We start from the raw sequence: 25,261 nt of genomic DNA on the forward strand, positions 1-25,261 counted from the left end.
CATAAAATATAAATTCTTAAACATCAGGTGCAAAGAATAATCCACGACGTGTATTTTAATTTCTTTATTCAGAATTTCTATTTAAATACAAAACTAATGTGATAAAAATGCAGACGGACTTGCTTCCCCCGTGGATAACAAACACTCGAACATATGTCAAAAAGTTAAAGTCGACACTATGATGGGATGCAGTGATAAAGTTGTTGCTGTTAGAGTCCGAAAATGTTACTGACAAGGTAATTGTTAACTTGTCTGGGACAAGAGTTCCTTCCAGTGTTTGAAAGGGAAAGCATATTCTCTTCAGCACAGAGGTCATTCATTTTAGATCACACTGGGTTAGAATCAGCACAACACACAAAAGAACCTGCATACATCAACTGCTCAATAACTGCAAAAATAAGCAGCACTTTTTACTCTGACCTTCGCACATTTTCCCATGTAGGGAGATTTGATGAATTTATAGAATTTGTATGCAAAAGCCATATCATTGTTAATTAATCACTATGTTTTGTGCATCTCTTTATCTCAAGCAATCAATCTGCTTTAAGGGCTGGACTAGACAAGCTGAAAGAAACACAAATTAAATTGTCGAAGGTGACGAGTGAGCAGACCCATCAAAAATATCCCTAAGAGAGGATCTCGTGCTGAGATGTTTTTGTGAAATGACCATGATATCAGTGCTCTTCTATTTTTCACTTTGAGTATTTTCTCGGAAAGAAGTCTAGTTTGGAGGTAATTTGAGGTAAAATCTGAATTTCATTGACAGAACTGTCTCATTTAAACCCATTATCTCCTGCTTTGACTGTAGACAAATTTCACATACTGTATGCACATGTTACTTGGAATTAGTTATTAGTTACAAACACTGTCTCTATTTTCCCCATAGTTACTTCAGTACCAAATCACTTATTTATTTTGGGGAACTTCTTAATTAATTAGAAAAATATGACATTGTACACTAGAGCATCACTGGTTTTATTCAGCAACTTTGCTGAGACTGTTGAGTAAAACGCTGTCCTCACCTACAGTATATCATAGAAAAGGTGACAAACCATGACTTGCTTTGGGCTCTGATATAGACCAAATGACTTTGGCCTAAATCTAATCTCAACACTGTAAGCATGACTGAGGACAACCAAGGGAGTGTGTGGGTGGTAGTAGAGTTGTGATGTGGCCAGACAGAATGGGAAGTGCAGAGCTGGATTTTCCCAGTTCTTCTCACAGGGTTTCACTCAGTTTGATGGTCACTGCTTTCACCTCCGAGTACTCAGCCAGGGCATACTCTCCACTGAGAGCACAGAGACAACACAGGAGGCAGGTTAGAGAACGCACAGAGAACTGGAATCATTTAAGAACCTGAAATATGAGAGAACAGTCACGGTTCTTACAGCTCTCTTCCATTGCCTGACATCTTATACCCTCCAAAGGGAGTCTGGGCATGTAGGGCATTATAGCAGTTTATCCTACAGAGAGAGAGAGAGAGAGAGAGAGAGAGAGAGAGAGAGAGAGAGCAAGGGTTTATGGGTTATGACTTTGTATTTATTTGATTTCATTTTCATGTGTCCAATGCTGCTCAGACGTTCCTGTATCCCCTCAGCTGCTAAATTAATTAATGTTATGATCAGTCCTGCCTTGGCACAAAAGACTTCTTTGGGCTTTTAAGACTCATGAGCGAACTCTGCAAACATGGTAAGAGTGCTTTTTGCTGGCAAAGTGGCAGGAATTTCATTATGTTGGCAGTATTTAGCAACAGGGGGAGTCTTTTTTCATCTTTGTTTGTTGGGTTTCTAATGTACATTAATGGTTATGTGAATATGAACAGCAGAAAATTGTTGGGCAAGAAAGGCACATTGAAAATGTTGTGAATCTCGTATAATGATCACGTAGCAGCTCTGCACATTTACATTATGGTCAGTTTGTGCCTGAGTTTTGTCCAATAACATTTCTTTTTTAATGAATAATGAAGAGGGAAAGCGTCAGGACTGTGAACAGGGCCTTACCACACAGTGCCAGTCTCCAGGGCTGCAGACACAGACAGAGCTCTGTCCATACTTGTTGTGAAGACTGCTGACACCAGGCCATATTGTGAGCTGTTTGCTCTTTCTATGGCCTTCTGCTGGCTCTTAAAGCTGAAAATGCACTGCACTGGACCAAAGATCTGAGAGGGGAAAGACATCAGTAAAGACCAATCACATGTACAGAGAACTGAGTCACACTGTGCAATGAACTTCTTTGGCTTGCTGTCCTCTCAGACTACCATTCATGGAAAATAAAAAATATATATGTGGAAATATCTATCTATCTATCTATCTATCTATCTATCTATCTATCTATCTATCTATCTATCTATCTATCTATCTATCTATCTGAAATATGCGATGGATGTATCAGTAAGGGCGATGAGGATGAGTACAGGGCTGCTGTGGACAACTTTGTCACATGGTGTGAGCAGAACCATCTGCAACTAAATGTGGCAAAGACTAAGGAACTGGTAGCGGACCTGAGGAGAACCAAGGCCCCTGTGACCCCTGTTTCCATCCAGGGGGTCAGTGTGGACATAGTGGAGGATTACAAGTACCTGGGGGTTCATCTTGACAACAAACTGGACTGGGCAAAGAACACTGACGCTCTCTACAGGAAGGGCCAGAGTCGTCTCTATCTTCTGAGGCGACTGAGGTCCTTTAACATCTGCCGGACTCTGCTCAGGATTTTTTGAGTCTGTGGTGGAAAGTGCTATCCTCTATGCTGTTGCGTTCTGGGGCAGCAGGCTGAGGATGGCAGACGCCGACAGACTCAACAAACTGATCTGCAAGGCCAGTGACATTATGGGGATGGAGTGTGACTCTCTGACGGTGGTATCAGAGAGGAGGACGCTGAAGAAGCTACGGACTATCATGGACAATGTCTCACACCCACTTCATGATGTGCTGGTCAGGCACAGGAGTACGTTCAGTGAAAGACTCATCCCACCAAAACTCAGGACTGAACGCTAAAGGAAATTATTCCTGCCTGTGGCCATCAAAGTGTACAACTCCTCCCTCTGAATGGTCCTTGGACTTTTTCACTCACTTTCAGATCATTCATATCTATACTGCAGTTCACTACTGACTTATATAATAATTATGTGCAATAACCAACAGTGCAATTACTCTTGTGTAATATCCACTGTCATACATTTATTTATTTATTTATTTAACACTGTTATATAACTTATTTTTGTAAATACATGTAAATCTCTCTATCTCTTCTATTCTTTTAAGGAGCACCTGTAACAAAAACAATTTCCCCTCAGGGATCAATAAAGTATTTCTGATTCTGATTCTGTAAACTACAGAATACATACATACATTTATATGTATGTATAAATGTATACATTTATTTCCTGTTGATGGAAATCTGAAGACATAAGAATATGGTGTTTGGTGGATTTAAATATTGTAACCTGTAAGTCTCAATGAAATGCTCAAACAATTAGATACAGGAAATCTGAAATGTAACACTGACAAAATTTAAGGGAAAAAAATCCGGTGTTCATATACTCATGGTTGCACTATTCTAGAGCATTCAAATACACAAAACAGGGCCAGTGACCGACATGCAGGTACGACAGCAGGACTGTCTAGACTGGGGAAAAACAGCCAGTGGGTGATACACAGCCTGACGCCTTCATTTATATGGCCTGTGATTTATTGTAAAATTGGAATTATATTTGGCATGGTGACTATATTGAAAGGCAGTTTCAATGGTGACATATTCAATGCAGTTGTCCTCTGTATACATTTTATATTTGGGGATTGAAGTTATCGTGACATTAAAATCACATTGCATGTTTTTTGAACACTTTTGTTTGAAGACTCTGGTTATATGTTTCTGAAGTTTTTTTTTTTTGAAAATAAACTATTTTTACATCAGGACTATGGAAGCCCATTTCTCCTGTGAAAATATAAGAGATAAAAATCAGGACTATTAAAAATAAAAAATGCTCAGGTTGAGTCAAAATGATATGTTAAAATTATAAGTTTGTACAATTTGCCGACTACTGTTCCTAATTTTGACTTTTAAAATAATTTTTGCTTGTGTACAGAAAGAGGTTTCCATTGAAGTCAAATTGTGTGACCCTTGTTCTTCCCTTGCCTTTGTTCCTGCATGCTTCGCTCCTCACCAGTGATGAAGTGCAGTCTGCCTCTCTGCACTGTCTGTGGTGTAATTACAGCACTGTTCCACAGGGTGTCAGGCTTTACTTTCACCCACTGGCTCTATCCCGACCGTGTCTGTGTCAGGTACATTTAGAATGAACTGAAACAAGATGGAACCTCTTCCTTGGCGATGCGCATGTGGTCTTTGACCCCAGAGAAGATGGTGGGTTGAATGAAGAGGCCCTTCTCGCCAACAGCTGCTCCTCCACACTCCAGCCTGGCTCCCTCCTTCTTACCGCTGTCTATCAGATCCATAATCTTGTCAAACTGCTGTTGGTCAATCTGAAGCCAGCATCAGTCAGCAGTAGAAATGGGAAGAAGACAGTTTAATAATACAGAACAAGAGCAGATTTTGGGAAATTCACTTATTTGCTGATCCCACCAGAGATAAACACACACAGCGTCATTGTTACACCATGTGAACAGACGCCTATCGCCCTGTCCCCCATGCTGGTTCATCTTCTCCCAACCTACAGAAACTAAAATCTGTTCAGCCTGTGGTTAAGACTGTGAGGACCAATGAGTCAAAGCTGGAATTACAGGCCAGCTTTGACTGTACTGAGACAGTGACATCATATATCTCCATCTTATGAAACTTGTGCAGGCACAACAACATCAGCACACTGTAAACCTGGAGTACAGCTAAACCCAGGAAGCTTAATCAGGTCAAGGTCTTGGCCTACAGAGGAGGTGGCAGAATCCTGTACAACCAGGTCAGAAACAGGCTGACCAAGGAGATCAAAGATCAAAGAAAAGCTGGAAATCAAGTTTTCAGTCAACAACCCTGTGCCAGTGCAGAGAAGCCTGCAGGACGTCATAGGAAACCGTCCCCTCACACTGCGGAGAACCGTCGACTGGCTGACGACTTGAATGTGTTTTACTGCAGGTCTGATGAGTCAGCACTCACACCATCAACCCAGCTCACTGCGCCAGCCTCCAGCTGTCAGTGGATCGCAAACGTCCTGACAGACAGGAGCCTGCAGGTGAGGCTGTGGAAAGTCACATCTCCTCCTCTTCTTCCTCCTGTTCCTCTCTCTCTACACCAACCACTGCACCTCAGGAGACCCGTCCATTGAACTCCTGAAGTTTACACAACACAGTGGTCATCTGCCTCATCCAGGATGGCGATGACTCGGCAGACAGACAGGAGGGAGAACAGCTGGTCCTCTGGTGCAGTCAGCACAACCTGAAGGTGTCCATGCTCACAGATTCACAGTGACAATCAGCAAATAATGCAGTTATTGCAGGTTTAAGCACTGAGTGTCTTTAAGTGTTCTACAATCTCAGAACCCATCAGCTAGTTGATGACAACTTATCCTCTGGGGCCAACAACCAATGGCTGAGCCAGATAATGGATATCTGCACCCAGACTTCCTCTTCAGTGCACTGCTCATTGTTTACAATCCAATTAGCAACTGGACTTTCAATCTTGACAACAATTCAACATTTTGGCTCTGTAAACAGATATCTGCGTTTCAGCCTCTTTTTATTGTTTACCTGCATGTGACTAAAGCCTGCGTAATCATAGTTGGTCAATAGTACTCTGACTACAAATGTGCAACAAACAGAAACCAGAACACTTCTGAAACCAAAATCTTGTCCCTTGCCTACAGATTCTGTGTTCAGACACAGACATCTGTTTGTAGCTTATGAAGGCCATGTCCTCTGTACATTCTTTGATGTTGACTGTGCTCCCACCTGTGGCCCATGTGATGTCCGGGGGTCCAGTGGGTCTCCAATGACAATCGTCTTGGCATTTTCTATGCTGCGACGCACAAACTCTTCATAGATACTTTCCTCCACAAAGACACGTGATGCAGCTGTGCAGCACTGACCCTGGTTATAAAAAGCTCCTTTTTGGGTTTCCTCCACAGCCAGCTGCACTGTAGACACACACACACACACACACACACACACACACACACACACACACACACACACACACACACACACACACACACAGATGCAACATGTTCAACAATTTTACTGTGAATGTTCTGCACATGTTCCATCTTCTGTTATGATTGATGTTGTTCTGTCACTTGCTGTGTCTCACTCTATCATTTGGTCAAGTGCTGCTGAGCCAAAGCTTCCAATTACAGATTAGTTCTTCATTGTTCTTTCAGTGCCAATGATGTGCAACTGTGGAGGTTAAGTTAAAATGTCTTTGTGAATAACAGACCACACTTCTCTAACCTAAAACTAATCTTCACTGTTTTTTTTTATCATTGGTATAATAGATGTCGAGTGAGCACTGGTCAGCTGGTGGTGTCCATGAACAAACTGTAAGATGAGAACTTTACAGAGCCTCTTCTGCTTGGAGCATCAGCCAACGACCAACATCAGACAGACCAAAAGTAGGTTTTCTTTCAAAAGACCACTAAAACAAAAATTAATGAAGCTCAAGTATTGAGTATTGTTGGTTGCTGCTGTTTTGGAATACTGTTGATGGTCTTTTCATCAATTTTCTGATCTTTAAATTTGGCCTGATGGGCCCTGTTTTTGTTTTACTGATAATGTGATTTTAAATTGTTTTTATTGTTGCTGTTTTTGTGTGGAAAATTGAAAAACGGACTCTGCACACTTGAAAAAGGACTCATAAAAACGTGTTCTTATACCACCATGTGACATTTCAGGCACATGTACTTCTGTCCAGCACCTAGTATTTATCGTGTGTGGATGTGCGACCATCTTTGGAAGCCAAATAAAGACTTACTTTTTGCTTTTTTGGGAGAAAATTACACCTTCTATACTCCATTATGTATCATCCATCTGGGATGTGCAGTGCATTTCAGGAGTCAATGGTAAGTTGATGAGGGGTTGTAGTTCCCATTTTTGCGCCCACTTTCTCTTCGCCTGCTTTTTTTTTTTTTTTTTTTTTTTTACAGATACTGGTCTTTCAGTATGAGAAAAACTTTATCCTGACAGCATTACATTTATCCTGCAACACTTTTGCAACTGCCAAATAGTTGCATTTTAATTCATTTCATACATAAATGAGGTTGCTTCCAGTTGTAAACGCTTAGCAAAGAAAAACAGTAAACACCAACACACAAATCTGGACCCAGGCTGGTTTTTAACAGGTACTGTTTAAAGGCTATGACAGTGGAGTGCTTATTGGTTCAACAAACACGTATGCCATGAGCCAAGTGGCATTATATCATCATATTACACATGAATGGTACAGTAGTAGCTGTAGTGCCAGTTTATTCCCACATTCTGATGGTAAACAGTGTGAACTACTGCAACTCTGCTACTGTCAGAAGCCAGGCGGACTCTCTGCTTTGGATAGTGTGACAGTCTAAAGAAGACAGTGAAGACACAAAAAGGTGAGCTGTGCAAGTGAAAGATGAGACGTGACAGGCTTCATACTGCAGTATTTCTGAGCAGTAAAGTGATGCAGTGAACTTTCATGAATTCAGAACTACCTCCTGCTAACAACTGAGGCTGCAAAGGCGTGAATAATAACAACAATAATAGTAATAATAGGTGATATTGTGACCCCAGTGTGTGAAGAAATAAAGAAAACACATTTCAATGCTGCATGTCATCACTGACAGCATGCTTACTTACAGTCACAGTCAGCAAACACAATGCAGGGGTTCTTCCCTCCCAGCTCCAGAGTTACTCTCTTCAGATTACTTTTGGCTGCTGCTTCTTTGATCAGCTGGCCCACCTGGACACATAACAGCACATAACAAAACCTCAATCCATCATGGGTAGAACTTTGTGATGGCTCAGGAACCATAAAGGCTCAGTTTGCATGGCTGCCCATCACTGATTGGTCAGACACAAACACTGTGGCTGCTTCAAGCACTGTACAGCTTCATTCACAACGCGAGAAAGTGTGAGTATTACTAGCATCAACATCAGTAACAACAAGCTGATCCCTTTCGATCAATTTCAGTCTCTTTTGATAAATTAAAGTAGACTGAATGTACAGTAGTTGTTTTATTTAAATTGATCTTTTCTCTCAGGTTGTTGTCCTTGCCTGCTGATTTTATATTAAAACCAATGTATCTGAGAGTATTTATCTTTCAATTATTTGCGTACCTCTGTGGAACCAGTAAAGGCCACTTTGTCAATGTCCATGTGGCTGGCGATGGCTGCTCCTGCTGTGGGACCAAACCCTGGAACGATGTTCACAACTCCAGGAGGGAAGCCTGCCTAAAATACCAACCCAGAGAGCATGTGAAAGCAGGGAATCACCACGACCTCATAAAAGTCTGTGTTAAGGATTTGGATCACAGGTCATCCATCTCCCCATGTGCCTCGATCAGGACAGGTCTGGGTGATACAATAATTCAGTATTTCTCTCATCATCTCTCTATATGATCATTACGTGTCCTACTGCTGTGCTTCACAGTTCTTATGTCTAAATATGGCAACATATAGTTATTTCTAAGACTAAATACAGAAATAGCTGACAAAATTATCACCAGTGGGGAAAACTATGGAGTAGCATTTAAGCAGATGTCCACGTAAGAAAATACAATTTACAGAAAATATAACTTAACAGTTAATAAAATAACTAAAATCTGTCAAAAGGCTCCAAAGACATGAAGGTGTGTCATTGGTTTGGTTCTTTTTGATGTGGCTTTCCAACATTGCCAGTGGATTAGATTCTGCTCCTGATGTCCTGGAGTAAAGGATTTTGCATCCATCATTTTTTCGCCTCAGAAGTAAGAGAACCATCATTGCTTCAGACATATATTTTGTTTCCCCGTGAGAAGTTTTTGCAAGATGTGAAAAAAAAAGAAAAAAAATCCCATCAGACTAAATATGCTATATGTTTTATGTCTGTTCCAAGTTTTACGGCTGAAACGTTAGAAAAGTCTTTGGCCCATATGGAAGAAATGCTGTTGTTGATTTACTTCTGATGTGTGTATGTTAGCAGATGAGGACTATTCTTCTGAAGTTGTTAGCACATCACAGTGACAGCGAAACCTCGACTCAAATTTAAACATTCCTTAAACTGTTTCTGTCGAGTGAAGGACAGGGACCTTTGGTAGTCCCTGAACCACACTGTGGAAACCACAGTTGAAGTGTTCAGGTCCAGATTGTCTCCCCTGCTGGGAAAAATATAATAAAAGCAGAGCAGTCTAATCGCATAAGAAGCAGGATTTTCTATAAGGACACAGGCCTGTCAGAGGTTTAGAGTCTAAACCCCTCTCAGCACACAGCTTGGATCAATCCCGCTGTACATGTTGAGCCTAACAGCAGACCTCTTTGATGAGCGATCCAACGTGGAGGGCCGTGAGGGGGGTCTGCTCTGCTGGCTTGATGACCACAGTGTTTCCACAGCTCAGGGCCGGCGCTATCTTCCACATGAACATCAGCAGAGGAAAGTTCCACTAGTGCAGACACAAGAACACATGTTAGCTGACTGCTCTCAATCTGTAACTGCACTGCACATCAGCTAAAGCACACTGTCACAAAAAATGGGCCAGGTAGAGCACAGTCCAAGCTTTACTGAGGGGTAAACTGAAGTTTCCCCCCTGGATCAGGCTGAGAAGAAGTTAATTATGAAGTCACAGTATACAGTATACCATAACACGTTGCTTTTAACTAAAACTCTTCTGTACACATCATACAGGCTAACCTGCTGCAGGGTTTAGAAATGAACTGCTGGGTCACTATAAAACCCAGTTCCTCCAGTGATAGAGCCAAACAGTTCACACATGCCTGGCCTGGCTGTGAGCAGTCTTCACTTTGGGATGACACAGAAATCACTGTCATGGTGTCACACACAGCAGGCTAAACAGTCATTATTTAGAGTCACTTGCTCTTTCATTCAATCGCGCCCAAACAATAACTGACTGCTCAATGAGCGCTGAGGTCATAAATACACCCTCAGGACTGTGTGTGTGTGTGTGTGTGTGTGTGTGTGTGTGTGTGTGTGTGTATATATATATATATATATATATATCCTGAGACAGCAGCACGTGTTTTGGGTATATAAACACTGTAAATAGTGCTAGAATAATTGTGACAAATCAAGTTAAGTTGAATTTCACAGGAACGCCCTGACTATAAGCTGCATTCCCTCAGCACAGTCTGATCTGCTGGCCCCTGAGCAGCTCTACTGGAGCTGGTGGGTTAAGGTGGGGATTGAACACCCCAAAAATTGGTAATAAAAAATACAAATACAACAAAAATATGCACTGTACACATGCAAAAGCCAAGTGTCTCTCCTTGAACTTCTCAAAACAGGTCAAAGTTAATGTAACTCGTCCTGAGTGCTGTAATCATAGAAACACAAATCACAGCAATATACACCTGATGAGGACAATATCGGCTGAAGTAATGATGCTTTAAACTAGATTTGAACACAGGGCCACTTGTCAAGACAGGAACTCAAGACCAGCAACTCATTTTCCCAAAGCACTAAGGAGTTGAAGTACTTCAACAGTGCTCAGTAGTGAGGGTAAAAGATTCAGTATGCTTCAAACTTCTGACAAACCCTCCACTCCACAGCTCTCTCAAGTTAGAACTGTGGAGGCTGGAACTAATAACTATTCTAACTTTGTGAAAATGACAATCTGACGCTCAGCCACTTCATGCAGCAACGGGCTCTGTCTGTGGTGACGTGACAGTTTACAGGGTTTAAACTTTTGTCTCAAGCTCACTTTTTTCCTTCTTCACAGAAACACTTCTGTTACCTTTTGTCTGTGCATCTAAGTGCAACATCATGAGCATGTTCGAGGAGAGACAGTCTGAAATGTGCATTATGCCTATTTGAACAATCAGTGCATCTTGCTTCTCTCTGGAGAAGCGATGGTCTCTCTAGAGTTGGGATGAGGAGTTTGGAAAAAGCTTGGTGTAGAACTGTAACATCGAAAGAAACCACTTGAGGTGATTCAGGTATCTGATAAGAACTCCTCCTGGATGCCTTCCTTTACGGGATTTATAGGCATGTTTAACTGGGAGGAGAGACCCAGGCAGAGGCACAACACACTAAAGGGACCGCATGTCCAGTATGGCCTCGAACATCTTGGAAAGGATGTCTAGGCTACCTTGCTTAGCCTGCTACCACCGCATGTATAATCAGTCATCAACAAGTCATCATATCATCATAAATCATTGCAATTATCACTGCAATGGAAATAATATTGATGATGTCAGAGGAATACACTGCGCCTAATAATCTAAGCACCATACATATCATCAATACTTTGGTTTTCCCAGTTAACTCACAACAAAATCAACTTTATCACTTGGATGTTGTTCTGGAGAGAATATACAAAAAAATAAAATGAGCTCTAAATCATCAGGACTGGACATGATTCAAGGTAAACAAATACAGAAAAAACAGCTCATTTATTTTCCAGTTGCTGGTTTCCATGTTGGAAACCAATGGACAAATAATTGGGCACTCAAACCCAAATTAGACAGCAAGACATGTGAGTGCTGCATGTTTATTGTTTAAGCATTGTTAAGTTTTATAACACTTTGGAAACACTCAGCGCCATTAAGGGATCTTGGGATCACAAGCCAGGAGAAAGGTTTCCTGTTTTCCTCTGACAATGACTCATGCTGTGTGTGTGCCAGGAGTACTTTCAATAATTACACAACGTCCTTCAGTATAAATTTCACTTTTTTGATATAATCTCCCCTGTCAAACAACAGCCGTTTTGTTCCCTTGTTGCCAAAGCAACATTAGAGGTTATAGGCTTATGCTCAAAGATAAAAACTGAATGGCTGTATTCTGTCATGATGTCGAAATTATTCTCATGTTTCTGTCTGGATCAATGACAAAGTGCAACACAATATGGTGAAACACCAAACATTGCTCCACCCTAAATCTGATGAAGTTATTATCAAAAGAAGGAAAAATACATATATTCCAATGTGTGAAAACAAATCCACGCAGCACAGGATTGGAGCTGTGTGTTCCTGTAAGAACGGCCCTAAAGGGATTAACAGAGAAGAGCTGTTGTTTAGTGAGAGCAAAGATTAAGATTAGGTTTCTAGAGCACTTACCAGGGTTTCATTTCATCGTCACATCCAGACCGCGTTTAAATTGACTACAGTTGCTTTACTAGCACTACACATTTATGATCATTGCTTTTCTGCAAAGTTAAGTTCAGTATTCAGTGCTTCCAATTAAGCCTGAATATACTTTCAAGTAAGCCAGAGATGTTAGCAGTGTACTCAAAGCGATAGAGCCATTCACCTAAAGGCTGCAACCTGCTTAAGTATAAAGGCCTTGTTGCATTGAAAGAAGACTGATATCTATCTTATCTCTGTGTGTACAGTGTATGAATGAATTAATGAGCTGGTTATGGCGCGATAAGTCAACCTTGCTACAAATTTCCACCAGTGGTCAACTATGGTTCCGCAACACAAAATTCTTGTGCGACTCCAAAAGCATTTTACAAAGACACCTGCCAATGTTAGTTATGATTAAATTAGTGCTGTCAAAAATATTGCATTATTAACGTGTAAACGCAAATCAATTTTAACGGCGTCATTTTTTTATCGCGAGATTAACGCTCTTTGTGACCAAGTGAGTTTTTTATAAGCTGTGGCCAATGCTAGTAACGTAAGAAAAACTACAGGATCCGGTTGTAAACCAGAAACAAAACAACAGGCACGTCCCACGTCATTCCAGTAGGGACAAGGGGGCCAGGCCAGGGAAAGAGAGTCTGAGTTGGTGCACTGCACTTGGCAAATGCAATATGACTGTCATAGAGATGTATGGACACCATTTTGAAGTCCTGCATTTAGTTATAATTAATCAATGGTCCAGTACAAAGATAGATTTGTTTAGCCTGGTTTAGACTGGAAAGAAGGGCAAACTCTAGCGTTTGTCATTGGGATCCAAATTGAATATAGCCATCACATCACCTCTGTGGTTAACGTTTGGTTAGGCTTAAGCAAATAAAATTGAATGTTTAGGCATAGTAAATGATCATAAACATGGTTAGGTTCAAAACAATGTTGTTGACAGGAAACAGTTGTCTCGACTCACACACATCCCTGACACATCCATCCCTACAAGGTTTTGTGGCACTTTACAACATAAAACTAAGAAGAGTGCACTCAGTAGAGTGCAGATCTCCGTCAGGTGTGTCAGCATGTGGGTGAGCAACAGGAAGTGGCAGGCAGTGTGTCCAGCATGCATGCATGAGGGTTGTGGAATGCAGAGGAGACAATACGCAGGTTCCAAAACACCAGCAATGTGAGACGCTAGTTTCAAAGTGAAAATGCCAAAAAAGAACCCATTAACACTAATGCAACCAGCACATAAAAGAAACAAGATTCCAAAGTGAAGCAACTGTTAATCACTGGCAGCCCCTGTTGGCCGGTCAAGAGGACTGTGGAGTCAAAAGTATAAAACAACGGCATAAAGCAGAGCAGTCAGTCCAGTAGTATGTGAGATTAGCTGTGGACAGACACACATACGTATGTCCAGCTACTCCAAAACTCCCATTTCCCAGTTGGGACAGAGCTCAAACCAACATGCTGTCACTGAACCCAGCTGTTCAAGCCACATGGCTACGTGTGTTAAACAAACAAAAACTATAAAAACAAGCAGATAAGACACTTATGGACTTGCTGTTTTTTCATGTCTGTCAGATCCATGGATATATTAAGCAATGGATAAGAGTTCTAAACATGGTGCCCCAAACATCCCAGCTGCACACACAGTGCATATGCCCAAAAAGTTTCAAATTCACATTGTGATCATTTCAAGAGCATATATGGCACCATCAGGAATAGTTCTCCATACTTTTAGAACTGTTTCTTCTGGAATGGATGTGTATGGCCAAAAGATTTCTGGGTCCTGGGAAGTCATGTGACTGTACCAAAAGTGCCACACAATCCAGTTGTGCTCCTGAGGGCTTGGATCTATCTTTGAACTGATCCACTGAGATGAAACTGATACCCATATTCTCTGGAGAAGGCGGCAAACAAGCATAACATCTTCCTTTTACCTTTAACTTTCTGATACCATGCTTAAAACACACGTATGATGAATATTATCCATATGTAGAAACACATGTCAGACAGACTACAGCAGAGCCTTACAGTGTGCTACAGTAAATAAACTCCATGACAGTGTGTGGGACTCTATACCCTCAAGTTCTGAATAAAATATTGTGTAATGTTTGCATTTTTTAATATACTTATTCACAACTGATTGTATTACAGCAGAATGGTCACACAACCTGAAGCACCTTTTATGGGATCTCAGCACACACACACACACACACACACACACACACACACACACACACACACACACACACACACACACACACACACACGGTAACAGTATATAAACAACACTGTTATGTGTTGTTTCTTTTTATTTGAGCACCCCACTTTGTATGTGTGTTTAATTTTCGCAGAAGTCCTTTTCACACCAAGCCAAAGTAATATGAACATTAATAAGAATTTCAATGTCTAGCAAGATTATTGCTTCTAAATTCAAACCAGATCCCCTTTGGACTTACTGGAATGATGGCTCCACATACGCCAACAGGCTCGTGTTTGGTTAAACACATGAAGCTTTCATCTGTAAAAAACAGAAACAGCACAATCAGCTTGATCCACTGTATCTATATCTATATTCATGTCTACATCTATATTTATATCTTTGTCTATATTTTTTCCATCACAGATTATTTTTGTTTTCACCACATTGTTGTTTTTACTAGTTCCATGAATTCAGTTGTTCAATTGGTTTCAAGTGAAAACAGTCAAATATGACCAACCAAGGTTCATCAGCGAACCTGAAGTAATTTTTGAAATCTAACCAAGGTCTAAACTGAACTTTTGGAATCCATATATTATGTTTTACAGGTATGTAAGTTTTTATCATTATTATTATTGTTGTTGTTGTTTTAGGTAGTAGCAGTATTACAAACACTTTTCTAAGAACCTAGGGGAAAAAGTTAAATGATTAGACATGATAGTGTCATCTGTTTCTTTTCACACATCTGGTGAGTCTTTAGCAGACATGGTGACATTTTGAGTTCCATGATGAGTTGATGATTTGAAACAACTGGCACAGGCTGGTCTTTGACGTCTGATCATGGTGTTTTTATGTGTTCCTTCTTTGGTGTTAAAGAAGGAACAGAAACGAGAGCTAAGCTAAATTTGATTCCAAGTAAATTTCTCACATGTAAATTTAGACCGGTGAGAAAATATCTTTCATGTGGTTTAAATCGGTTCAGAAAAGGTCATGGTTTATGTTAAAATAGATCATTTCATATTAACCATGCAATAGAACGGCTTTCTGGCAGGAAGTACTGAAGCCAAACTTCTCTTGTGTGCCCTCTGAACACAGCCAGGGTCATTGGTGGGTATGGCTGGGTGTGGTTAGTGAGCTCTGTTGCACCTGTAATCACACCCAACAGTGAAGTCACAGAGTCCTGGAATACAGTTGCATGTCACTGCAGCAAGGTGAGAAGTTAAGCCCCTCAAAGACAACAAAAACTTGATTTTCAGGAGGTGTGTACTCAATGTTTCAGAGACCAAAAGGCCCCAAAATGCTACACTGCATGTTTACATTCATGTGACAAAGCAGCTGGAGGAATTGTTATGGGACCAAATAATGAAGTCAGATGACTTCACAAAGTCTGCACAGGTTGGGGTGGACGGATGGGTCAACAAGACGTTTAACACAGGAGACTGCTCTCTTTCCAACTATTTACAAACAGCAGTCAACAATGATTTTTTTTAATGCATGACCATGATCATCCCTGCACCATAACCAAGTGTGTTATTGTAGCCATGATCACAAAGGTACCTTACCCTGAGTATTAATTGTAACCCAAACCATGATTTTTCCACACCTGAACCACAGCGTTGGCACATCATAAAACAGATTTATTTTTCAGGAACGATTTGTCACAGATCAGAAAACAGCTAGATCAACACTCTGTGTTAAGTTGTACTGTACAACTATCAATGTACTGTCACTGCAGCAGACAAACTTGGCTCCCAGTCTACACCCTGACCTTCTCCAGTTTCCCATGTGACTGATCATAGACTGGGAGACTCCTCCACGACAGGACTCATCTCCAGCTGCCTTTATCTTTGAGTCACTGGGTGAGTCCATGTTCAATTGTAGCTTAGTGAAGGTTCCAGTCACTCAACGGGGAAGTCAGTGGGGAATGTCCCCATACAAAAAATGTCAGGGGGAGCTGCTATGAGCGTGTAACACAAGAATCAGAGGGGCAGCCTCAGGCCCGCTCTGACTCTGCTATGCTAACGCTCCTCAGTCCAAACTGTCAGACACTGATTTTCTCTTCAGGTTCTACATAGAAAATCAGAGGCAGAGCTCATCTGAAGGGAGGAGTATCTCTCTGACCATGGAGAAAGTGAAAGTGGTTAGTGAAGCGCAGTTCCCAGTTCAACTCCCAACAACCCCTGCACCTCAGGCCATACAACCATATCTCAGTGCGACACATAATATCCACGTACATAACAGAGCCACTGAGCATTTCAAAGGCCACCTTCATAGGGTTGAGGGAACTCATACCCACAAGCTGCTGTCTTGTGCTTGCTGAGGGTTAAAACCCACATGGGTAACTGGTCTTAGATTCTGGGACACCACAAATTGGAATAATTACTTTTGCACACTCAAATGATTTCAGCCATCAGAATAAGTTGTGTGTCATTTTTATGATTTACTTCCTGTTGTTTGGCATGCAGCGATTTTAATGATGTTGGTATTTGTTGTGTTGATTTATTGGCAGTTCGACGTCACCAGGACTGATTCTTTGATTCTTTCTAAGTCTTGGACTTGAATCATCTACTGACACTTTCTAGTTGGTGTAATTTGTTGTCCATCTCGTCATAATATCAAATAAACCAAACTATTGTAAACTAAACTTATTTCTGATAAGGGCATGGCTGATTTTTGAGAACAGGGTTAGGGTTGACTTTATAAGATCAGCGAGACTGAAAAGCTTTTGAGAAAACTGTTCTGTAAAACTGAAAATGAAAGCAGCCGAGCAACCACTTGTTATGTCTGCATTACTTGTGATTCAGCCACAGTTAACATGTCAACATGACAAATACTGTGATAAGAACATTTTGTCTTCCAGTAAGAGGAATGAATAAAATGAAAAGTGAAACATTTACCTGGTATGTGTAGCAGTTCAGAAACATTTGGTTTTAGAAGCCAATGTTGTCTTTTTCTGTTTCACTCTGCTGACTGAGTTGAGATAACAATGTTGAGTGGAAATCCAGAGTTACACTTGACTGCATTTGTAGGCTCTTATTTTGAACTTACAATGGAGAATAATGGTCAAGCTGTCTTTCTCTATACTGTTGTAGTGGGCATGAGGTGATGGAAACATGGCATGTGCATGTGGTTGGTTTTCTTATTTTTCAAATGCAATGCACTTGTCAGCAAATAGTACATTTAGAATGAAGGACAAAGTTTTGGCCATTATTGAAGTTTCCACTACACAACATTGATTAGTCTGTGCTGACTTATCCAGAAAAATACTTACTTTGGCTTCATCCACATCCAGTGAAACTACAGTATCATGCTACACAACAGGTCTGCCACTTGTTTGTAAGGTTAAAATTCCAGTCTGCAGCTACAATGTGTAAGTAGGTTACGATTGTGTGTTTTTATATATCAAACTACAACTCAGCTATGTGTGCCATCTTAATGACTGGTACTGAGACTGCTCCCATATGAAAGTGGGGATTACTGGCTGAGTGGCTGCCGGCTTGGCAAGGCACTGAGCTAACAATGATTGTTAATCCTCTCAGACTGTTGCACCTCACTGATTACTATCTCAGCCTCTTCCTCTTCCTTTTGTCCTGCCGTGCCTTTCGTCTCTCACCACTCTATTGGCATTTAATCGAGAGGAAAAGGCAAGCGTGTTTTGTCTATCTGCTGTCCTGCAGAGGCAGAGGAGACGTAAAGTAGGATCTGACAGGAGGGGGAAGTATTAAGAGGCTGGAGAGATACCACCCAGGGCTGAGGACAATCCTGGGCCAGGCCAAGTCACTCGCTCTCAGTAATTACCTTGCTTCCCAGTGTCGCACTGGTTATGGAGCCCCTGGTTGTAGTGCATGCTGGAAACTCATCTTATGAACATTATTTTGTGCACACACACAATCTCTTATTCATATATACTTATGTTGCACTATTTTGTCTGGAGCTCATGCAAAAAATAAATCCATAAATAAACTGTGAACACAAATTATTACTTCAAGCTCTCCAATATATAGTCATACATTTGAGAGTATGAAGTAATCATTTGTGCTAATAAATAACTAAAATGAATACATAATGGAATAAATCAACCAAGTAATTCTAGTCACCACAATGCCAAAACTTTGCACTGACACTCTGAAATCTTACTGACCAGATTGACCTTAAATTTTAGTTCCTGCTGTTACATTGAGAACATGAATGAAATCATTTGTTAAGGCAAGAATTAAATAATTTAAGATTACACATTACTATTTTTTGTGTGGGTTATTAATCTGAAACTGAAATTATTTAATCATGTTCTCACATGACATTCACTAGGCTCTGTATTTGTGCAGAATCTCTCTCTGGGGTGTCTTTAGATTTCTTTTGTGTCATCTTGGCTTTGTTAGTCTTATGTGTTTCTGTGATTTTTAAAATTTTCCTTCCACTTCATTGGTCCAATTCTTATTGATACCACGCAGGATCTCTAACAGTTTTGCTGGCTGTGATTGTTTCATTTGTTGAATTCCTGACAGAGGAAGATGACTCACGTACTCACCTACATGCAGACTCTTGCCGTGGATCTTGTCGGCCCAGCCTGCATAGTAACGAAGGGTTTTGATGCTGCCATCCAGGTCAACGAAGAAGGACTGCAGGAAGGGCTTCCCTGTGTCCAGAGTCTCCAGGGTCTGAAGAATCAGGAAAACTGGCATCACTTTACATTTTTTTTAGCTGAAAGTATTACCTACTCTAAAGACATGTGATTCGTCACATTAACTTTAAATCATCCCTATAAATAATAATATCATTTTGCTCATATTCAGGTCAAGTATTCAAGGATGAGGCAGTGTTTACTTTGGACCTCATGCCACAGGATATCTTGAACTTCTATGATTTGAGGGAGGTTGACTAAACAATGATTTTGCCTCAAACTGTTTGATTTGAAAAATTTTTAGGGGGCTAAAGAGATAAAAAAAACTATATTTTACATGAAAGAACAAATATCTGAGAAAAATCCTAAAAAAATAAAAAGAATCGACTTTTATCTTGCTTCCTCCCCTGGGGACTGACCACCGGGTTGGAAACCATTGTTGGAAACAAACCTCCAGGTTTATCAAACTTATCTGAAAGACAAACTGTCTGCTGTAAACATCCATCACAGTTTACAGACTCGTTTCCTGCTGAGTGTGCTTACTGTAGTTCAACATGCAGTTTTCACTCAGTTTCAGTTTGACCTCTAAATAAAGTGATTCAGATCTTGTGGACAAACTGTTGCCTTCCTTCCAACCTGTCTGATCCGGTGATTGCTCAGATTTCATTGCAGTGATTTGTTACAGATCTCAGTAATTACTTTGGTACATGCAGTGTTATCATCAGTTATCGAAATGTTGGATAAAGTTACAAGACCAAAATTATAATAAACCAGAGTAATCCCAAAATGAATATCTATACTTACAGGCCTCTTCTTGCATAGTGCAGGTTGCTGATAAATTTAGTGTTGGCCATCTACAATCTGTTTTATTTCTCTGTTATACAATATACCAGGAATTAATATGATGTTATACTTGTTGGTTCCAGATAGAATAATAATAATTACAATAATAAAGGTGAATTAATGTAGTGCCTAACAAAGGCAGTGAGCTGTATGAGGCTGAAATAGCTGGCAAAGTAGTTTGTATGTGGATCCAAGGGTGGTGCAGTGGGATGTCAGCCACAGTGGTGTACTGCAGTGTACAGTGTCTTAACGAATACATGGCCGTAAGTCAAGCATGTAAAACTCAGTTTATAATTGATTATGTTAAGGCATAATAATGATTATATTTGAACGTGTCAGACATGATTTACACTGTATTGTGTAACCTACGCCTGTTCAACATCTGCACCATGGTTACTGGAGTTACTATTATTTTACTGTAAAAGTAAAAGTAAGATGAAGAGAGGCTCTGCAGCTCGAGTAGATTCTGAAACCATTGTATCACTTTACTGTACATTTAAATGGTCTGAATCTGGTCCTTATTTCCCCAAACATAGCTCGGAGTTTAGTGTAATTAGCCATACCCTCCACACTACCACTCCAGAGCATGTTTGCAATTAGCAGTCACATGCAATCTGGTATTATTACTTCACTCACATCTGTAAGGGTTCATTTACAGATCTAAGTCTTAATGCAAGCTGGCAGCTAAACAGAGTGGAAAGGCACAGAAACAGGGATTTCATTCCAAACAATATCTGAAAGAGGGGGAAAGTAACATCCAGCAATCATTACGAAGAGACAAAGAGAGACTGGGGTGGGGTCACAGTGTCATGATGTCATGCAATAATATAGGCCAATCCCTGATATGAATAAGTCAATATCATGACAGCATATGGACATTTTTCAGCTGCAGAAAAAAAAAAAAAACATGGGATTGTGGTTTATGAAACAGTGCTTGTTCCAATACTTAAAATCAGTTGTTATGAATATTATCTGAACCTCCACCAGCACTAGAAAAATGCAGTCAGTACTAACAAGGCTTGTTATTACCATTGAGATGAAACATTAGAGCATGAGTTATTTACGTACTGCAGGGAATGGCCATTACGCGGATATCTATCTGCCCAGTGTTTCCATAAATGTGAGGGGCAAAGAAAAGATTCAGCAAAAATTAAATGTGTTTGTGAGAAGAAAAAAAATAAGCAGTGGTGGAAAGTAACTTAGTACATTTGCTAAAGTACTTTGCTTGAGTATTTCCATTTTATGGTACTCTATATTTCTACTTCAGCACAGTACAGTTCAGTCCAGAGGGAAGTATTGTACTTTTACTCCATTATATTTATGCCACAGCTATAATTGCTTAAGACTTTTAAAAAATCAACTATGACCATAAAATATGATGCATTTCTATCCATTAACTAAAGTACCCAACGGCATACATAGACCCATCTCCACCTAGAGCAGATGCAGCATTTAATTCATTCTAATTACAAATGAATGCACCAGTAATAATAATCAAATAATATAGAATAATTTATCTCTGAAAAGGCCATTCTGCTGCATAACGTATAATTATAGTTTGATACTTGATGCTTCTTGCTCTAACAGTAGACTAATATGTTGTCACCATGACTTAGACCAATTAACATTCTTCCTGTCATCTTGTTATCAGGTAATAATGCTACACTGTATTAAGTTTCGAAATGAGTAAATATTTATTTTCAAGTAAACTCTACAACTGTTGTGCGACTGAAGCTCCATAAGTAAGATATTTTAACTGATTTAGCTGAACAACAGGATGATACAATTTTTAAAGTTTTAAAATTCATCTGTAAGTCTTGAACTGTATACATTCATTATATTTTCAATTAAATAACACACACACACACACACACACACACACACACACACACACACACACACACACACACACACACACACACACACACACACACACACACATTATTAAAATAAAATTGATGCTCTGGAGGTGGAATTGAATTGGGCATTTGTGCGACCAATCCCGAAAAGCCACTTTGTTCCACTGCGGCTGTGTGCAGAAACCATTAGCATGCTAAAGTATAGTGTGGACAGCATAAAGAAAGCAGAGACTGAGCCCACCGCCAGCAGGAGCCGGTCCCTCTCCATCAGATCCGCCAGTTTGTGCAGCAGCCTTCCGCGGCTGGACGCGTCCATCCTCCGCCACGGAGAGCCTCTCTGCCCAGCCGTCCGGGCTGCCTCCACCGCCTTGTCCACATCTTCCTACAAAGAAAAAACAAGCAGAATGAAAGCGGAGTGATGTCAGGACACGCACGTGTCTCTTATAATCACGACACTAACGAAAGACCAACATATTAAAAAAAAAAAGTCAGAGACTATTGATCGAGCTGTGCTCATCCGCAAAGAGAATGACTTCATCTGGAAGTTTCATGGCCACTTTCCAATTCGTCATTTTATTGGCAGAAGCAGGCTCGTAAAAGTAGCCTCGTAATAAAACATTATGATATAAATATTTCGGCTCGAACGCTGCCTCTATCAAAGAAGTGCTGGCTGCGTGCGGTAAACACCAGTGTAAAATTCTATTGTCAATGATAATTTGTGGGATATAAAACGTTACTTTGTAAATAACATGTAGACCGAATTTGGTAAGAAGTTGTGAACTATTTGATTAGATTTTATGTCATGGTGTATTTCATACATATTCCAACTGACAGACACAAAAAACATAAATTAACATATACTGCCATGAAGTTTAGCAAAAAAAACATTCAAATAAAAACAGTAGGGAATGAGAGCCAAAGCAGTTGAACAGCAATTCATTTGATTTAAAGTCTGAATTGTTCAGTGGCACAGTATGTAGGCCTACACTAAGTTTAATTCAGTAACAGTATTGTCAAATGAATGAGTGCAGGCAGGACTGCAATTGATGCCTCCTTACTTTGTCTCCTTCTTCCACATCACAGATTTTGACACCTGTTGCTGGGTTGAAAGTCGGAAATGTCCTTCCTCTGCTGGATGTTAGCCATTCATTGCCGATAAAAATCTGTGGAAAGGGTTTGTAGTGGCTTAAGTTTGTTAAAAACACAAAGAGAGTGAATGCTTTGGCTGTCTTGACACAAGCCCGACCTGCAGCAGTTGCACTTGGTTTCTATGTGAGGCCCCTTACCTTGGTGTGCCTGATATCCTGGACTTTGACAGGCTGAGGAAAAGGCAAATCTGGGATCTGTTCAGCTACTCCATTCTCTGTTGTTCCGTTCTGGGCCATTCTGGGTCAGCAGTACAGTCCAGGACCAGTCTGTCTGCTCTGTCTACTCAACACTGTCAGCCCATCCACTGGCTTTTTATAAGAATGTGGAGTTCCACCCACCTCACACAACAGTTGAAGAGGACCCAACTCCGCCCCTGTCAGTAGTTTAGGGTCCTCGTCTGAGGGTATTCTTGTTCTTGCTGCACCTTGGAAACATCCTGCAGCATTTATTATTACTGTGTGTGATTAGCGTGGAAGATGGTGGCCAAGTGGCATGCCGAGGGTTATCAGCTTTACCTTCTTACTGCATATACAGTAACCAAGGGTGTGAGGTAGCAACATTGTCAGTTATGATGATGAATGAATTCACTGCATTGCTATTTTCTTTGTAACTCGTAGGATATTGCATTCACAAACTGTGTGTGAGACTTCTCAAATGACAAAGGGAGAATCAAGAGTAAAATTTCACAACTGAATTATTTGGCTGTGTCCTTCAGTCAAGGCAATGAAAGTAATGAGACTGAATTCATTCTGCTGCACAATATTTACATCGCAACACAGCAGCTTTGATCTCCTTCTGTTGGCCTATTTGGACTGACTGCAGGCTGTTCGTCAACTGTGCAAAGGTGTTATGAGTTGTGATGTTCCTCGCAAAGTTGGTTTTTGCACCTGGGCCTGGTGAAGTTGAATGGAGTTGAATACATGCAAACAAATGCTTTTGTTCTTGGGGACAAAGCTGCTTGCTTGCTCCGGACTTGCACTCATACACAGTCTGCTATTGTTTCCCCTTCATCGCTTCTTGTCACTCTTTATGTCAAAGTTTAATTAGGACAACGAGCTTTCACAGGCTCATTTCTCACTTCAGCAACTTTCTAACACTTCATAATGAGAGAGAGGGACTCAAAGGGATTGACCGAAAGGAGGGAGAGACTCAGAGAGAGAGAAAGACCGAGAGGGAGGATAAGATGTGTGTGTGCGATTGTGTGTGTGTGTGTGTGTGTGGGGGGGGGGGGGGGGGGGGGGGGGGGGCAGGAAAGGAAAGGCCCTGGCAGGATAAGTCAGGGGAAATAATATGAAATGCAAAGCATGGTCCCAGACCCATGCAAATAAGCAGGAACCTGCTCTGGAAGGGATGAGTTGATTGCTCAAACAGTTTGAGGGATTAACTGCATGTGAGAAATCAAAACTGCCACCAGAAATATTCTTTATACACCATGTATTTATTATATAGTATATATACCACTAGAGAACTACTGTGGTTGTTACACAAAAGGGAGGGAATAGAGTATTTGTTGAGGTCTATTTCCAGCAGCAGATTAATTCACATTTGGTGTTCTAGTGAGTGTTTCAGGCAGCATGATTCTGTATGTGAGAATGAGTCAAAATAAACCAGAGTGCTTGTATTCACAGTAATGAAAGGACATGTCAACAGCATGGCTCGCTAACATTTTTCTTTTTTTTAATCGTTTGGACAATAGCGAAGCTCTGTGGCTCAGAGAAAGAAGATATGTCAGGTTCAAGATACACGCACAATATTTGTTAGTATAATTGTTGTTGGCTAGGCTCTGTATGCGTGATTTGAAGACAAATGTAGAATACTATGACTTATCCTTTAAATAATGTCCAAATAATACTGCAACTTTGTTTCACACCCCTGTGTTGGGAAAGTAAACTGTTTCCAATGTTTTAACATTTGTTTGACAGCATTAAAATCTTTTTATACAGTGTCTTACCATATTTACATTACCTGCATTACATAACAGCACCACAATACAATTCTGTATTGTAGGGATGTTTCATAATAAAATGAAAGGAATTTGAATTATACAGAATTTCAAATACTTCCATGTAAGATGTTTTTTTTCATTGATATTGGTACATCTTTGAAATGGCCACTGCATGATCTGTTTGATGAATATGCAAAAGAGTTACAATCAAAGTCATTCTTGGATGCACTTCGTAAGATTATGAACATGATCAATGCTGCGATGCTCCTATGAATTTAATAGTGTATCATGTAATTTGGTGGTGGTGTTTTCATTTGTATGCTTTATGAGATTTTGAGCCCAAAATTAGGTTAACAGTTGCATACCCCACCCCTCCCTTACCAGTGAGCCATCCTAGACATGTTGTGAAGGTGGAAATATGAATTTGCACTGCACACAATGAAT

The 25,261-nt window shown here is 40.4% G+C and overlaps 1 protein-coding gene across 1 annotated transcript; it reads right to left on the minus strand.

The window, feature by feature from the left end:
* Positions 1-69: 69 nt before the first annotated feature.
* Positions 70-23,159, minus strand: aldh1a3 (aldehyde dehydrogenase 1 family, member A3). The gene is made up of 13 exons (XM_070966652.1): positions 23,010-23,159; positions 22,782-22,886; positions 21,965-22,105; positions 18,929-19,058; positions 14,660-14,721; positions 9,422-9,550; positions 8,250-8,363; positions 7,770-7,872; positions 5,895-6,079; positions 4,314-4,478; positions 2,001-2,158; positions 1,389-1,463; positions 70-1,288 (listed from the first exon to the last, which is right to left on the minus strand). The coding sequence occupies exons 1-13, from the start codon at positions 23,106-23,108 to the stop codon at positions 1,219-1,221; spliced, it is 1,536 nt and encodes a 511-aa protein (XP_070822753.1). The 5' UTR covers positions 23,109-23,159; the 3' UTR covers positions 70-1,218.
* Positions 23,160-25,261: the final 2,102 nt, after the last annotated feature.

The sequence above is a fragment of the Chaetodon trifascialis genome, chromosome 1, assembly GCF_039877785.1.
Source record: "Chaetodon trifascialis isolate fChaTrf1 chromosome 1, fChaTrf1.hap1, whole genome shotgun sequence".
Lineage (NCBI taxonomy): Eukaryota > Metazoa > Chordata > Actinopteri > Chaetodontiformes > Chaetodontidae > Chaetodon > Chaetodon trifascialis.